Source organism: Lontra canadensis, unplaced genomic scaffold (assembly GCF_010015895.1).
Source record: "Lontra canadensis isolate GAN:19392208 unplaced genomic scaffold, GSC_riverotter_1.0 scaffold16, whole genome shotgun sequence".
Lineage (NCBI taxonomy): Eukaryota > Metazoa > Chordata > Mammalia > Carnivora > Mustelidae > Lontra > Lontra canadensis.
The window spans coordinates 20,008,321-20,024,127 of NW_022631010.1; the positions used below are offsets into that span (position 1 = coordinate 20,008,321).

At 40.9% G+C, this 15,807-nt stretch overlaps 1 protein-coding gene across 9 annotated transcripts in view; it reads right to left on the reverse strand.

The window, feature by feature from the left end:
- The window catches only part of DZANK1 (double zinc ribbon and ankyrin repeat domains 1), a 62,644-nt gene extending 46,869 nt beyond the window's left edge, over positions 1 to 15,775 (reverse strand). Inside the window, exons 1-4 of one of the 9 annotated variants that reach the window (XM_032859258.1) lie at positions 15,665 to 15,775; positions 13,709 to 13,884; positions 13,046 to 13,162; positions 7,974 to 8,127 (exon numbers count right to left, since the gene is read on the reverse strand). In XM_032859258.1, coding sequence (XP_032715149.1) covers positions 7,974 to 8,127; positions 13,046 to 13,154 — 263 coding nt within the window. In that variant the 5' untranslated portion in view covers positions 13,155 to 13,162; positions 13,709 to 13,884; positions 15,665 to 15,775. Of the gene's footprint in view, positions 1 to 7,973; positions 8,128 to 13,045; positions 13,163 to 13,708; positions 14,329 to 15,340; positions 15,444 to 15,657 lie in introns of those variants that run through there. The other 8 variants (XM_032859257.1, XM_032859259.1, XM_032859262.1 and 5 more) reach the window with 8 other exon arrangements.
- Between the last annotated feature and the right edge of the window lie 32 nt (positions 15,776 to 15,807).

A 15,807-nucleotide genomic window follows, 5' to 3' on the forward strand; every position in this document is an offset into this window, starting at 1 on the left:
TCATCAACATTTGATATTATCAGCCTTTTTGGTCACCTGTACTCTTGATTATGTTCTCTGTAGGCATTTGCTTCTGCTGTGTCCCTAGAATATTGGGACATAGGCTTGGCTGTTGTAACACCAAGTCAAAATAATAGTGGCTTAAACTAGAGAGAATCAACAGGGTGTAATCAGCTCAGAGCTGGTACAGAGGTGCCATGGTGATGAGTGCATGGTGTCAAGTTTCTTTCTTATTGCTCCATCTCTAAGACCTTGAGCTTGTCTTCATGAGCCAACAAGGCTGACCACATCCACATTCCAGCTAGCAGGAAGCAGGGCCCACCTCTTCCCTTTAAGGGCACAATCTAGAAGTTGCACACACCACTTTCACATACATCTCACTGGCCACACCTGGCTCTGGCCAGTTGCAAGGAGGATTGGGAAATATCTTTCTTCCAGGCAAACATGTGTCCAGCTAAAAATCATGGGTTCTGTTATTCTAGAAGAAGGAAAACACAGATACTGGGGGACAGCCAACAGCCTCCAATGATCATCATGACCATGAATCAAATTTAACATTTTTAACTCTCATGCCCACTAATTTGTGTCGAAAGCTCACAGCTGGAACACAGATGATTCTGTGTGAATTCTATTCTGCCCAGGCACTTAACTGTTTTTCCATTTCCATTCTCTTCTTTCGTGTTCTCTGTCTGCTTTACTCTTGCTGATTTTCATACTGGTCTCTGATACATTTCATGTTTCATTAGCCTTTCTTTTGCAATTTCTCAGATCTCTTATTTGCCAGTTTTTTAATGTTTCTTAAAAGTGTTGAAGCTTTGGGGCACCTGGGTGGCTCAGTGGTTAAAGCCTCTGCCTTTGGCTCAGGTCATGATCCCAGGGTCCTGGGATCGAGCCTCACATCAGGCTCTCTGCTCAGCAGGGAGCCTGACTCCTCCTCCTCTCTCTTTCTGCCTGCCTCTCTGCCTACTTGTGATCTGTCTGTTAAATAAATAAAAATCTTAAAAAAAAAAAAGCCAAAAAAAAATTTGAAACTTTAACTAAAAAAGTACCCCAAAATGCTTTAGATTCTTTAATCAAGTAAATATTTATAAATGTGCAAACATCAATTACAAAACAGAGAAATATTTAACATTAAGCAATAAAGAAGTTTCAAGCTACATTTCTAGGAGAAAAAAAATGATCAGAAATACACAATTCATCTCAATGGCACTATCTATCAGTGTGTAACAATATTTAAACTGCATGCTCAGTGAAGTGATTTACAGGTGGCTAACCTTTGGGGAAGCACACGTTTTTTGCTTTCCTTTGTTTTGTTCAGTTTTACAGTTACAGATATCTGGCTGCAGATACAGAGGATCTTTTAGATGAGATGCTTATTTAACTCATTCACCTCAACATCCATCTCACCTAAATGTTCATCTTTGGTCCCAGGTCTGCCATCCAAGATACAGCTGTCTTCCTTGCTAGCACACTTCCTGGACACCACAAATATCTCCATCCAGGGATCCTTCAAATCCTGGATAATGATGGGGCTCCCTGAAGTGTGTGCTTCTAGTCCCACTATCACACTGAGCAGAAGCCTGACTCCCATCCACTTGCTCTACTCCTGGAAGGTATAGGTTGTCTCCCCGACCATAGCTGGTCCCTTCCACGGGGACACAGCAAGGGCTCTCACCCACGGACTTGTTCCCTCCATGAGGAGCCCAGAAACTAGCTTCAACTGCCAGCTAAGTAGAAGGATTTCCTGATTGTGATATCAAAAAAGGTTTAAGTTTGGGGTTGGAGCTAGAAATCATACTCTGCCCAAATCTCATTTAAATACACAGAAATTTTGCTAGGATTGATATCAGATGTCTTAAATATGTATCTTTAGGAATAGCAATATAAGGTGCATTTGACATTAAAAAAAAGTATGTGTAGCTCTATCCCCATAAGATTACTATCCTCTCAATAAAATAGCAGAATTACTTGGATGATTGTAAGAGTTAAGAAGCTGGATCTGTAAGAATTCTGCAACTTGTCCAGGCTTCTCAATCTACTGAGAATTACCAGAATTTTAGGCTAGATAATACTTTGCTGTGGAAGCTGTCCAGGACATAAGATGTTTAGCAACATCCTTGACCTCCACCCAGCAAATGTTACTAGCACTTTTCCACTTCCAGATGTGACAACCAAAAATATTTCCAGGCATGACCAAATGTCCCCTTCGGGGCAAAATTATGCCCATCTGAGAACCTCTGGTTTAGGAACATGAAGGGGTTGAGTAGAATCTACTCACTCAGGCAGGCATTGGTTTTTCAAATACGAGGCATGCCCTTTGAGTTGAGTCACACAACAGCAACCTGTTAGCCCCTTTGTTAGGAATGTGAATAACAACAAACAACAACAATAACAGCTATTCCATGTGCAATGCCAAGTGTATCTGAAGTGTATTACCTCTGATTTTCACAATGGCTGCCAGCTAAGTTTTATTAACCTCATTTAACGAATGAGACAACTGAGAATCAGAACTTATTCCAGTTAGTAAGTTCCTCTTATTCAAAGAGGAGCAAGAGAACTGGGATTAAAGTCCAGATCTGAAGGCCAGCAAACTCCATCCTCTGCTCTACACTCCAAATTACCCCTCTCAAAGCAGTGCTCTTCTTGCCTTTGTTGCTGCTTATGGAGATGGCATCTGCATCTTTCCTCCATACATTATATATGGCTGTAGATAGATGCCCGTGAGATGCCCTGCTAACCTGCCAATCAGTTTACTTTATTAACCATTGTTGTAAAACTGGAAAGTTCCCCATGAAAGAAAATGATTGTTCTCAGGGGACTCTGACTCCCCCAAATATCTACCTTCGGTTTGAGACAGTTTTTTGTTTTTTGTTTTGTTTTGTTTTTGAGACAGCTTTTACCTCAGCCCAGCTCAATTTATCTTGACCACCATATAAGGTAATTGACAAAGAAGGGAGAACCACACAAGTTCATTGTCAAATCACTATAAAATGATGATATCAAAGAGAGGAAGTTCCTGAACAAAAAGGTGGCTTATTATTTTTTTTTTTAAGATTTTATTTATTTATTTGACAGAGAGAGACACAGTAAGAGAGGGAACACAATCAGGGGGACTAGGAGAGAGAAAGCAGGCTTCCCGTCGAGCAGGGAGCCCGATGTGGGGCTCGATTCCAAGATCCTGGGATCATGACCCAAGCCAAAGGCAGATGCCCAACGACTAAGCCACCCAGTTGCCCCAGAAAGGCGGCTTTTAAAGAAACAAGACAGATGTCAGAAAGTTTACAGACCCTGGACTGGACCATCAGTATGGATCATCAAAACCCAACACCCAGGGTGCCTGGGTGTCTCATTTGGTTAAGCATCTGATTCTTAATCTCAGCTCAAGTCTTGACCTCAGGATTGTGAGTTCAAGCCCCGCACTGGGCTCCATTCTGGGTGTGGAGCCTACTTAAAAAAAAAAAAAGATAAAACAAAACAACCCCAACACCCACTCCCACTTGCTGAAATGTTCCCAAGTTTCCCACCCCTCCCGTTCATCTGTGTTCTTTACTGACCATGGTCTGATGTGAAAATTCATGTACATATATTTGGACCCATGAAAGCACACATATGAGTGTCCTTATTCCTTTTCTTTCATTCTAGGATATCATATTTTAATAAAAATATATTTCCCCAAAAGTGGTATTGGCCAAATCTCTTTAAATTGAAACATCTTTTTTTCCCCATTAATGTGTCAGTTGCCACCCTTGATTGCATACTGGAATTATCAGGAAATATGGGTGGCTCAGTGGGTTAAGCCTCTGCCTTCGGCTGAGGTCATGATCTTAGGGTCCTGGAATCAAGCCCCGCATCGGGCCCTCTGCTCAACGGAGAGCCTGCTTCTCCCTCTTTCTCTGCCTGCTGCACTGCCTCCTTGTGATCTTTCTCTCTGTGTGTTAAATAAATAAATAAAATCTTTAAAAAAAAATACTGATGCCTGGGTCCCATCCCAAGACATTGTTATTTAGTTGGTCTGGAGTGTACACATGACCTGGGCATGGAGATTCTGCAAAGCTCCCTGGGTGATTCTGATAAGGACTTGTGGTAGAATGTTACAATCACGGTCCCTGAGGCATTATGCCTTCTATCTGCACCCTCTGGTGCCCTTGTGCCCTTGCAGAATCCCCTCACACATTGACCTTGGGGGTTGCCAAGTGACTTGCTTTGGCGAGTGAAACATTAACAATTATGACGCAAGCAGAGATTAGAAAAAGCATCTGCGTATCCAGGCTTGCCCTTTCTTTTTTTTTTTTTTTTTTTTTTAAAGATTTTATTTATTTATTTGACAGACAGAGATCACAAGTAGACAGAGAGGCAGGCAGAGAGAGAGAGGGAAGCAGGCTCCCTGATGAGCAGAGAGCCCGATGCGGGACTCGATCCCAGGACCCTGAGATCATGACCTGAGCCGAAGGCAGCGGCTTAACCCACTGAGCCACCCAGGCGCCCAAGGCTTGCCCTTTCTTTTACAGCTTTTGGAAATGAATGAAAAAACTCAGGTGACCCAGCTGGAGACCCAAGGCTCAGCCAACCACCAGCACCAACCACCAACAAGTTCAAGTGACTCAAGCTTTCTTAGACTCTCCAGCTCAAGGTGAGCCAAAAAAAATGTAGCCAGGTCAGGGACCTCAGGAAAGACTAAGAGAACAAGTACCCAGCTGAATGTATACCAAATGCTGATCCACAGAATAATGAGCAAATGAATGATTGTTCAAACTTTTAAGACATTAAATGTCAGGGTGGTTGGTTATACAGCAATAGCCAACTGATTCAGCAGCCAAGGTTGAGAAGCACTGGTTACATGATAATTTCGGAGACTCTTTTATTACAAAAGCAGAGCTCACTGTTAAATTTTGGAAACTAAAAAATTATCAACACAAACAACGCAAACCATGACTGAATCACCAAAGGCAGTGAAATGCTAAAGCTGGGCTTGTTTGTTGTTTTGTTTCCAAATCATTTAATCATGAGAACCAAACAAAAATCAGATAAAGAGATAAACCATAAGGGATTCTTAGTCATAGGAAACAAAGAGAGTGTTGCTGGAGGGGAGGGGGATGGGGGACCGGGTAACTGTGTGATGGGCATTATGGAGGGCATGTGATGTAATGAGCACTGGGTATTATACAGGACTGATGAATCTCTGAACTCTACCTCTGAAACTAATAATACATTATATGTTAATTAATTAAATTTAAATGAAAAAAAATTTTTTTAAAAGGAAAGCTTACAATAGAGAAGAATTACATGTCAGTACCTTTTCCAAACTGAGCTGGGGCAGAAAGAGACTGGGGGACTGCCCCTCAACCTGACCCCTTTGAAACAAAGACATCCACAATGTCCCTGGCCATCTGGCTCAGGGAAGGAGAAGACAGCTGGCTCCGTGCAATGAGCACTCTTTGCCCACCACTCACTCCCTCCTAGATGCCTCTGATAGTGCCTTCTTCAGTTCTCTCCTGACACATTTTGAAGATTCTTTTAAAAAATTTTATTTAACAAAGCGGGAGAGAGTGGGAGAGCACAAGCAGGGGGAGCGGCAGGCAGAGGGAGAGGGAGAAGCAGGCTCCCTACCCAGCAAGGAGCCCAACAGAGCTAGATCCAAGGACCATGGGATTATGACCTGAGCCTAAGGCAGATGCTTAACGGACTGAGCCACCCAGGCGCCCATGCCGACACATTATTAAACAATGTCAAAATACTATAGTGGGGGCACCTGGGTGGCTCAGTGGGTTAAAGCCTCTGCCTTCGGCTCGGGTCATGATCCCAGGGTCCTGGGATCGAGCCCCACATCGGGCTCTCTGCTGGGCGGGGAGCCTGCTTCCCTGCCTCTCTCTCTGCCTACTTGTGATCTCTCTCTCTCTCTCTCTGTCAAATAAATAAACAAAATCTTTAAAAAAAAAAAAAATACTATAGTGCACTCATATATCCTAACTTGTTTTCACTTGAATCATAAATATTTCCCCAAAGCATTCAAAATTTCATGACCATATTTTTCCTCTTAACATACTAGTGGCCTTTAATTGTTAACACTCCCATTTCAAAGCCTTTTCTCCTCATTAAGAAATTATTACTGTAAGTACCTAGAAAAGGGCTTGAATGAAGCAGTATAATTTCCATAAAGAAAACTTACTGCATTTAAATTCACTTAAATTTAAATTTAAATTCATTTAAATGCATAAAAGCACAAATCTTTCTGTCTTGAAGACAGAAAAAAATTTTTACATAAATACTTTCCCTGAGCTGAGCATACCTGAACTACTAAGAGTGCTTTTGGAACAGACACTAAGTGGGTACAGAGCAAGATGGTGAGAGGCATAAAGAGTGACCTTATTTTAGATGTTTTTGAAAGCTTTGTTAACTCCTACGAATTACATAGTTAGTAATTATTACTTCATTTTATTACTACCTGTAAATTATAAAAAGGCCTGCCTTACAGCATTAGGCACCAAAAAATTTTGTTAATTTTTCATAACTGAGATGATTGTTTCGACAGAAGTGGTTTGACAAGTGAAAGCCGATTTTTTCTAGTCTTTAATAAAGAATGATAATGTGTATTAGTATTTTTGTTTGTTTTATTTTTGTTTTTATTTTTTAAAACTTTCGGATGCCAAAGCTGTCATCTGCATCTTAATCTCACAAAACAAACTGAGGGTTGCCGGTGGTGTGGGGTAGGGAGAGGGAAGTGGGGTTATGGACATTGGGGAAGGTATGTGCTATGGTGAGTGCTGTGAAGTTTGTAAACCTGGCGATTCACAGGCCTGTACCCCTGGGGCTAATAATACATTATACGTTAATTAAAAAAAAAAAAAAGAAGAATTTCTAATTCTCCTCCAAAGCTATGCAGTACCTCAGCCACCAGGGGGAGCCTGGAGAGACACTGCGCCCAGGCCACCTTTTTTTTTTTTCCTAAGTGCCTGCTCAAAGTCAGGTTTCGGTTTGGGGCTTAAAAGTGTTCAAAATGAAGTGTTTGAAGAGGTTGGGGGGGTGGGAGGTTGGGGGAACCAGGTGGTGGGTATTAGAGAGGGCACGGATTGCATGGAGCACTGGGTGTGGTACAAAAACAATGAATACTGTTATGCTGAAAATAAATTTTTAAAATGATTAAAAAATAAATAAATAAATAAAATAAAATGACCAAAAAAAAAAAAAAAGTGTTCAAAAAATGTGGCTAAACCTGTCTTGCTGTGTGGAATAATTCCTCTATCTCAGACACACAGACGTGCAAAGCACTTGAGTCTTTTTCTCCACAACACACAGTTTCCAAATTGAGTGGTGTCTCTATACTTCAAAACTCTAAAAAAAAAAAAAAAAATTAAAAATTAAAAAAAAACCTCTCTGTTGGCTAACTGAAAATAATTTAAAAAAATAATAATTTTTTAAAAAAGAGTCTCTGAGGCTGTCTCTCTCTCTGTCAAATAAATAAATAAAATCTTCAAAAAAATATTTAAAAAGAAAGGACAAAGAAACAAATAAAGGAGCTAATGTCCAACAAATTGAAATGACAGTAGCCATGAAGGCCGATTAAGTGAATACAAAACATAACAGAGAATGATGGTAGTGATTGAAGGCCATGTCCTATGGAATAAAAGGACCATCTACTAAAACCGGTATTTTCTTCACAGCCAGATGAATCACTTCAAAGGTCCCAACCCCTGAAAAGGCTCTTCCTTCCCAAAATCCCAATGTGGAATTCAAAAGAAAAATAGTATATACATAGGACCTCATCAAGCTGTACTCTCGTGATTTGTGCACTTTACCATATAACTTGGTAAAAGACAAACAAAACCCTAAAGGTATAGATATATGTTGAAATTAAAATAACTTTGCCTTGAGTGCCCTTCTAATACTGCACTTGTTCTCACAGGAAGAAATAAATAAAATCAAAATGTAATGTCATTGTATTACCAATTATTTTCATCACCATGCTCTTAACTTACTTAGAAACTGCAACAGCTTTAACTTGTATTTTTCCATCAGGCAGAGTAATAGGCTTCGTGTACTTATATGTATTATTTTCACCATAACCAATTCTCTTTAGAAATTCAGGTTTGCTGCCATCCAGGGTATAATATATGTTGACATCGGGAGTGTCTGAAAAACCCAAAACAGGTAACTGTAATTAACACTAAAGTAGCACAGTCTCTGAATAATGTTTGTAGGTCAGTTAATTAATGAGATTTTTTTTAATATATCATAGGAATGAATAACAGTAAGTAGCAATAAGTGAGTTCTTTCTCCGTGCCAGGCACTGTGTCTTATATGAATTATGTGACAGGTCCCATTTTATACCCACGGTGTAGATGAGGAAACTGAGTCCCACAGAGGTTAAGGATGTTGCTTGGTTAACAGTACAGTTGTGGTTTCACTTTGGCTATGGATACAGAGCCCATGCTCTTGAACCACTGTGCTATTGTGCCACTCCAATAAGGCACTGATGCAAAAAGAGCAGGGCTCAGTTTTAAGACTACAATACCCATTTATTTTTATTTTTATTTTTTTAAAGATTTTATTTATTTATTTGACAGAGATCACAAGTAGGCAGAGAAGCAGGCAGGGAGAGAGGAGGAAGCAGGCTCCCTGCCGAGCAGAGAGCCCGATGCGGGGTGCCTGAGCCAAAGGCAGAGGCTTTAACCCACTGAGCCACCCAGGTGCCCCTACAATACCCCTTTAGAAAGCAGAAGCTAGGGGCACCTGGGTGGCTCAGTGGGTTAAGCCTCTGCCTTCAGCTCAGGTCATGGTCTCAGGGTCCTGGGATCCATGTGGGGCTCTCTGCTCAGCAGGGAGCCTGCATCCCCCACCCCCTCTGCCTGCCTCTCTGCCTACTTGTGATGTCTCTCTCTCTCTGTCAAATAAATTTTTTAAATGTTTAAAAAAAAACTATTAAGAAAAAAAAAGAAAGCAGAAGCTAATTTTTTATTTTTTGAGCACTGCTTCAGAAATGCTGTTATTGGGGTGCTTGGGTGTCTCAATCAGTTAAGCCTCCGACTCTTGACCTTGGCTTAGGTCTTGATCTCAGGGTTGTGAGTTCAGCCTACTTAAAAAAAATGTTTTTTAGGGGTGCCTGTGTGGCTCAGTGGGTTAAGCCTCTGCCTTCGGCTCAGGTCATGATCTCAGGGTCCTGGGATTGAGCCCTGCATCGGGCTCTCTGCTCAGCAGGGAGCCTGCTTCCCCCTTTCTCCGCCTGCCTCTCTGCCTACTTGTGATTTCTCTCTGTCAAATAAATAAAATCTTTAAAAAATGTTTTTTAAAAAGAAATGTTTTTATTATATTTTATTTGGACCTGGTAAATAATTCCCATACTTCTTGGAAAAATTTAAAAGGTAATAAACTCATATAATTCAAGGTTCAAAAGGTCAGAAAAGTTTGCTAAGAGAGGAGATCTTAAAAGTTCTCATCAAAAGAAAAAAACCTAATTATTGGTGATAGACAGCAACTACATTAATTGTGGGAATGACTTTGCAATACATATAAATAACAAATCATTACACTGTACATATGAAACTAACATAAAGTTATACATTAATTATATCTCAATTTTTTTAAAAAAGTCGAAAAAGAATTTATAATTAAAACCCTCTCCCACCCCTGACATCAATCAGATGGCCAAAGGCAATCAGTGGTGTCTTGAGTATCCTTCCAAAAATATTTTATATCCATACATGCATGTTATATTCTTATTTTCCCCTCTCTTTTAATACAAATGGTGACATAACATATCCTGTTCCACACACATCTTTTTTCATTGAACAGTATTACCTTGGCTACTGTACTATACTGCTATACAGGGTGTCCTCACTCTTTGTTATGTCTGTATTGGGTTCTGTCCTTAGACAAACGAACCAATATTTAACCAATCCCCTACAAATGAATATTTAGGCTCTTTTTCTTTGTCTTTCTTCTTTTTTTCTTTTGCCATCAGAAGCACTACAACGAATATCTTTGCATAAAGTTCTTTTAATACCTGCAAAATATGTAGAACTAGTATTGCTCAGTCAAAAGATATGTGCATCTGTAATTTTAGCTTATAGGGTCAAACTTCCCTTCACGGACACTGAAACAATTTATACTATTACCAGCAACTCATGAAAGTACCTGTCCACCCATACTCATCCCCATAGTGTTTTATTAATTCTTCTCTTATTTTTGCCATCTCCTGGGTATAAAAACAAAAAACAACAACAAAAAAAAACCTGATAGTTTTAACTCACATTTCTTACATTTTTGAGTAAGATTCATTCATTCAGTCAACAAATATTAATTAAGTACCTATTCTGTGCCAGACACTGTTCTAGGCACTGGGGAATACGCCAGTGACCAAAGACCCAGCTCTCGGGGAGCCTCTATTTTAGGAAGGACATACAAACAGGAAACAAAACAAACAGGTATATGTGTGATATCAAGTGGTGACTAAATACCATGGAGTAAATAAGCAGGGGATAAGGTCTGCTCTGCAAATAGGTAAACGGATGGCCAGGCATATATTTCCCTATGTTTAAAAGACATTTATATTTCCTTTTCTATAAAATGTCCTTTCATATCTTTTGCCTACTTTTCTATTGGGTTACTATTCTTCTTGTTATTGAATTGTAGAACCTATTTCTTTATCTGTTTATTTATTTAGAAGGTTTTATTTATTTATTTGAGAGAGAATGGGTGCACACATGAGTGGAGGGAGGGGCAGAGGGAGAGGAACAGCAGACTTCTCACTGAGCATGGGCCCTACACTAGGCTCTATCCCAGGAAACCAGAGATCATGACCTAAGCCAAGTTAGACACTCAACCTACTGAGCCACCCAGGTGCCCAGAACCTCTTTATTTAGTAAACATTTTAAATATTAGGGAATTTAGATACTCTATCATTTGTATCATCATTTGTCAGTAATAACCCACCTTCTCCCAAGAGTTATGGACACATTTATTAAAATTTGTATTCTGATTTGAGAATTATTTTTAAGATTTTATTAATTTATTTGATAGAGAGATCACAAGTAGGCAGGCAGAGAGCGAGAGGGAAGCAGGCCCCCCACCGAGCAGAGAGCCCAATGCAGGGCTCGATCCCAGGACCCTGAGATCATGACCCAAGCTGAAGGCAGAGGCTTAACCCACGGAGCCACCCATGCGCCCCAGATTTGAGATTTTTTTTTAAAGATTTTATTTATTTATTTGACAGAGAGAGAGAAAGCACAAGCAAAGGGAGCTGCAGGCAGAGGGGGAGGGAAAAGCAGGCTCCCTGCCGAGCAAGGAGCCCGATGCGGGGCTCAATCCCAGGACCCAGGGATCATGACCGGCTTGAGCGAAAGCAGACACCCAACTGGCTGAGCTACCCAGGCACCCCTGGTTTGAGAATTTTTTAAAATAATACTAGCTTTTGGGCGCCTGGGTGGCTCAGTGGGTTAAGCCGCTGCCTTTGGCTCAGGTCATGATCTCAGGGTCCTGGGATCGAGTCCCGCATCGGGCTCTCTGCTCAGCGGGGAGCCTGCTTCCCTCTCTCTCTCTCTGCCTGCCTCTCTGTCTACTTGTGATCTCTCTCTGTCAAATCAATAAATAAAATCTTAAAAAATAAAAAAATAAAAAATAAAATAATACTAGCTTTTAAGATAAAGGGAGATATAGTATATTATATTCTTTTTTTTTTTTTTTTTAAGATTTTATTTATTTATTTGTTAGAGAGAGAGAGTGAGCGAGCGAGCACAGGCAGACAGAGTAGTAGGCAGAGGCAGAGGGAGAAGCAGGCTCCCCGCCAAGCAAGGAGCCCGATGTGGGACTCGATCCCAAGACGCCGGGATCATGACCTGAGCCGAAGGCAGCTGCTTAACCAACTGAGCCACCCAGGCGTCCCAGTATATTATATTCTTAGTTGGAATTTGTCTAGGAAGCACAGGGGTCACCAGAAATACAGATAAATAGATTTTACACATTAACTATCAAAATATATAATTGGAATTTCAAAGCCTTTTTAAACAAGTATTTGTTCATATGTTCTATCTATAAAACTTTCCTGAGGCACCCAGCTGGGTCAGTCAGTAGAACATGCGATTCTTAATCTCAGGGTCATGAGTTTAATCCCCACTCAGGGCACAAAGATTAAGAAAAAGAAAAAAAGCTTTCTCGGGGCACCTGGGTGGCTCAGTGGGTTAAAGCCTCTGTCTTTGGCTCAGGTCATGATCCGAGGGTCCTGGGATCGAGCCCCGCACTGGACTCTCTGCTCATCGGGGAGCCTGCTTCCCTTCTTCTCTCTCTGCCTGCTTCTCTGCCTACTTGTGATCTCTGTCTGTCAAATAAATAAATAAAATCTTTTAAAAAAAGCTTTCTCTTCTCATGTTAATTATATACATATGTGTATATATATGTAGATTTTTATGTGTGTATATGTGTGAGTGCATATATGTATATACGTGTGTATATGTATATATAAATTCCTGTTATTACCAGGAAATATATTCACCACTTTCTTTCTGTAAAAATAGTTAAGATTTATTTTGGCATTACTATGTGCCAGATGCTACGTACCTCACATAATGTGTCAACTCGTTTAATCCTCACAGTGGCTCCAAACGGCAGACATTATTCTTACTAACAATGAGAAAACTGAGACTCAGAAAGGCTAAGTAATGTATCATTAGAAGTTGTCCAAATCAGGATTTAATCCCCAGCACATCTGACTGGAAAGCCTGTGTTAGTAGGTCAAATTACTATCCCAGCAAAATGATGAGAATCCTGGGAAAGTCCCGGCAAGAACCAGGACATCTTACCTTGGCTAATGTGAATCAAGGCATTGCTGCAATTATCTACTAATACAAATGAAAAGTTGGTCAAAGCCAACTGCTTTCATATAAAAATATACCACTCTATAAACCACCAAGTACCACACTGTTTCGAATTTTGGAACCTTTACAAAATTCCCAAGGCCCTAATTGCAGAAAGCATGCAAAGTGAAAAATTAACAACCCAAGGAACCTAAAGAGCATGGCAGTTATTTTACATGCTTTCAGGTACATTTGATTCTTACCAGATTTCATTTCCAAAAGTGTATTGTTATCAATTTCATGGTTGGCTCTTCCGGGGGGAGGCACTCGCAATGGTATGATCTGAGGGACACACACTGAGCCTGCAGTCATCTTCCCTCCTTACATTAAAAAAAGTAAAGGAAAATAAATTCCAATGGGCATATCTTTTTGAACACAAAAGTTAAAGAGAAGTATGTGGTTTAAATACAGCAAAACCAATAAAAAACTAAAGAGAATGTCATCAAAACCATTATTTAATTTGTAATTCAAATAATTATTGTTTCAGCTGCATTTCTGCTGTTGAGGGCTTATGTGGGATTTTGATTATCTAAACACTTACCTCACTTCTGAGAAAACAGAATGAAAGAATGGGATGGGGAAATAAAATTATTTTAAATGAACAAATTAGATGAATACAACAGTCCCCTCCCCCTTGTCCACAGGGGAAATGTTCAAGACCCCCAATGGAGGCTTGAAACGACAGATATTACCAAACCCTATATATACTGTTTTATCCTATACATATACACTTATGGTAAAGTTTAATTTATAAATTAGTCACAGTAAGAGATTAACAACAATAATAAAATAGAACAATTAAAATAGCATACTGTAATTAAAGTTTTGTGAATGCGGTCTCTCTCAAAATATTGCACTGTACTCACCCTTCTTGTGATGATGTGAGATGATAAAATGCTTCCGTGATGAGATGAAGTGAGGTGAATGACCTAGACACTGTGATGTGACATTAGGCTACCATTGACCTTCTGCCATCAGAAAGAGGATCATCTGCTTCTAGGCCCCAGTTGACTGCAGGTAAGAGTAACCATGGAAAGCAAAACTGCAGATAAGGGGAGACTACTATCTATCAGAACAGAGACCATCACTACTGATCTGATCTGAGCTTCCCCTAAATCATTATCACCCTTTCTTGCCTTTTGTCAACATGCCACCTCTCTTGACTTCAGGGTAAGTCATCACCCAAGAGGAACAGTAGTAACTCTGTATGTGGCATGAAATGTTCATTTAGAGCCAACTCCCTTGGGAAAGCTCTAGGTCCAAGGCCCTGCTGTTGTTGCCAAGTGGTTCTTGCATTTGAAAGCTGCAAAGAAATTTTAGAAGGATGGCAGAGTACCAGGCTTCAGCTGAAAGAAAGTTGGCACGGATATAAACAGTGAGCAACAAACAAAAAGACTCCCACTCCATCTCTTGTATTTATAAATAATCAAGTACAAGTAGGGAGGTCTTACTGATCTTTTTGGTGGGATAGAGTATAATTCTTAATGTATAAAGGATATGGCGGGGGAAACAACCCTCACCTTAATACAACAACCATTTATATTTCTGTGTCCCTTTTTCAAATTTCAGTGGTTATGGATTCATAATTTTCACTCAGTTATAATCTATATTCATCCTATTTTTATAGTGTACTTCTTGCATCCTCACTCTTTTATTTACAATTTTCCACATACTTACATAATCTTATTTATCATTTTGTGGTTGGGCATTTAGACTATTACTAGTTTCTTTTTAGTTTTGGTCTGTTCAATTCTAAATGCTGCTCTGGGAGTGCCTGGTTGGCTCAGTCATTAAGCGTCTGCCTTGGGCTCAAATCATGATCCCAGATCCTGGGATAGAGCCCTGCCTCAGGCTCCCTGCTCAGCGGAAGGCCTGCTTCTCCCTCTCCCACTCCCCCTTCTTGTATTCCCCTTCTTTCTGTCTCTCTCTCTCTCTCTCAGTCAAATAAATAAATAAAATCTTTAAAAATTAATGTTGCTCTGAACAACTTCTGGTTTGAATTTTGTCCCAGACTACATTCCCTAAAGTCGGATAACTAAATTTAAGAAGTGACTTTAATGGCTGGTTGGATAGTTCCAGATCAGAGGCTAAGAATTTAAATTGCAGATACTGATTTTAGAGTAATAGCCTCTACAGAAGGATGGCTGGACTCCGGGAAGGGGGAGGGAGGGGAGAAGGAGGTGCTGTTCCTCATTTTTCCATTTAAGTCAGAGGCAGTTAAAATTAAAATAGCCGAGGGGCGCCTGGGTGGCTCAGCGGGTTAAGCCTCTGCCTTCGGCTCAGGTCATGATCTCAAGGTCCTGGAATCGAGCCCCATATCGGGCTCTCGGCAGCAGGGAGCCTGCTTCACCCTCTCTCTGCCCGCCTCTCTGACTACTTGTAATCTCTGTCTGTCAAATAAATAAATAAACTCTTTACATATATAAAAAAATTAAAATAGCTGAAAAATTAATCCAAAAAAAATCGGGAAGTCATACCCGCTGCAATTAAGGAGGTACCTTTGGGAGGCTAGGGCGGCCAGTGGGCCCCAAGCGAAGAGGATCAAGACGTAGGCCGACATGCTAGGTCCACATGCAGTCTGGGATCAATGGCACCCCTAACCCCTCAACTCTTTCCATCAATACCGCCCCCTCGCCGCCGGGATCCGGAACCCCTTCCGGTTCCTGTCCCTGTCCTTCGGGGGCAAATAAGGGCGCCCGCTTCCTTTCAGCTGGAGTGAGGGAGCCCCTTCTCCGCCTCTCCCCTCCTCCTCTAGCCACCGGGACCTGGATTGGGGCCCCGAGGTACCGCCACGGTCCCCAGTCAGGAAGCCCACCTCTCACCTCCTCCTGCCCTCTCCAAGGCCGCCTCCTGGGTTTCCACAGACGCTGCGAATCGGGGTCCGCCCACGAGAGCCGAGCAGGTGATTGGCGGACACGGACTTCCTAGCAACCAGCTTCGTCCTTGCCGCTAGGCCCAGAGGCTG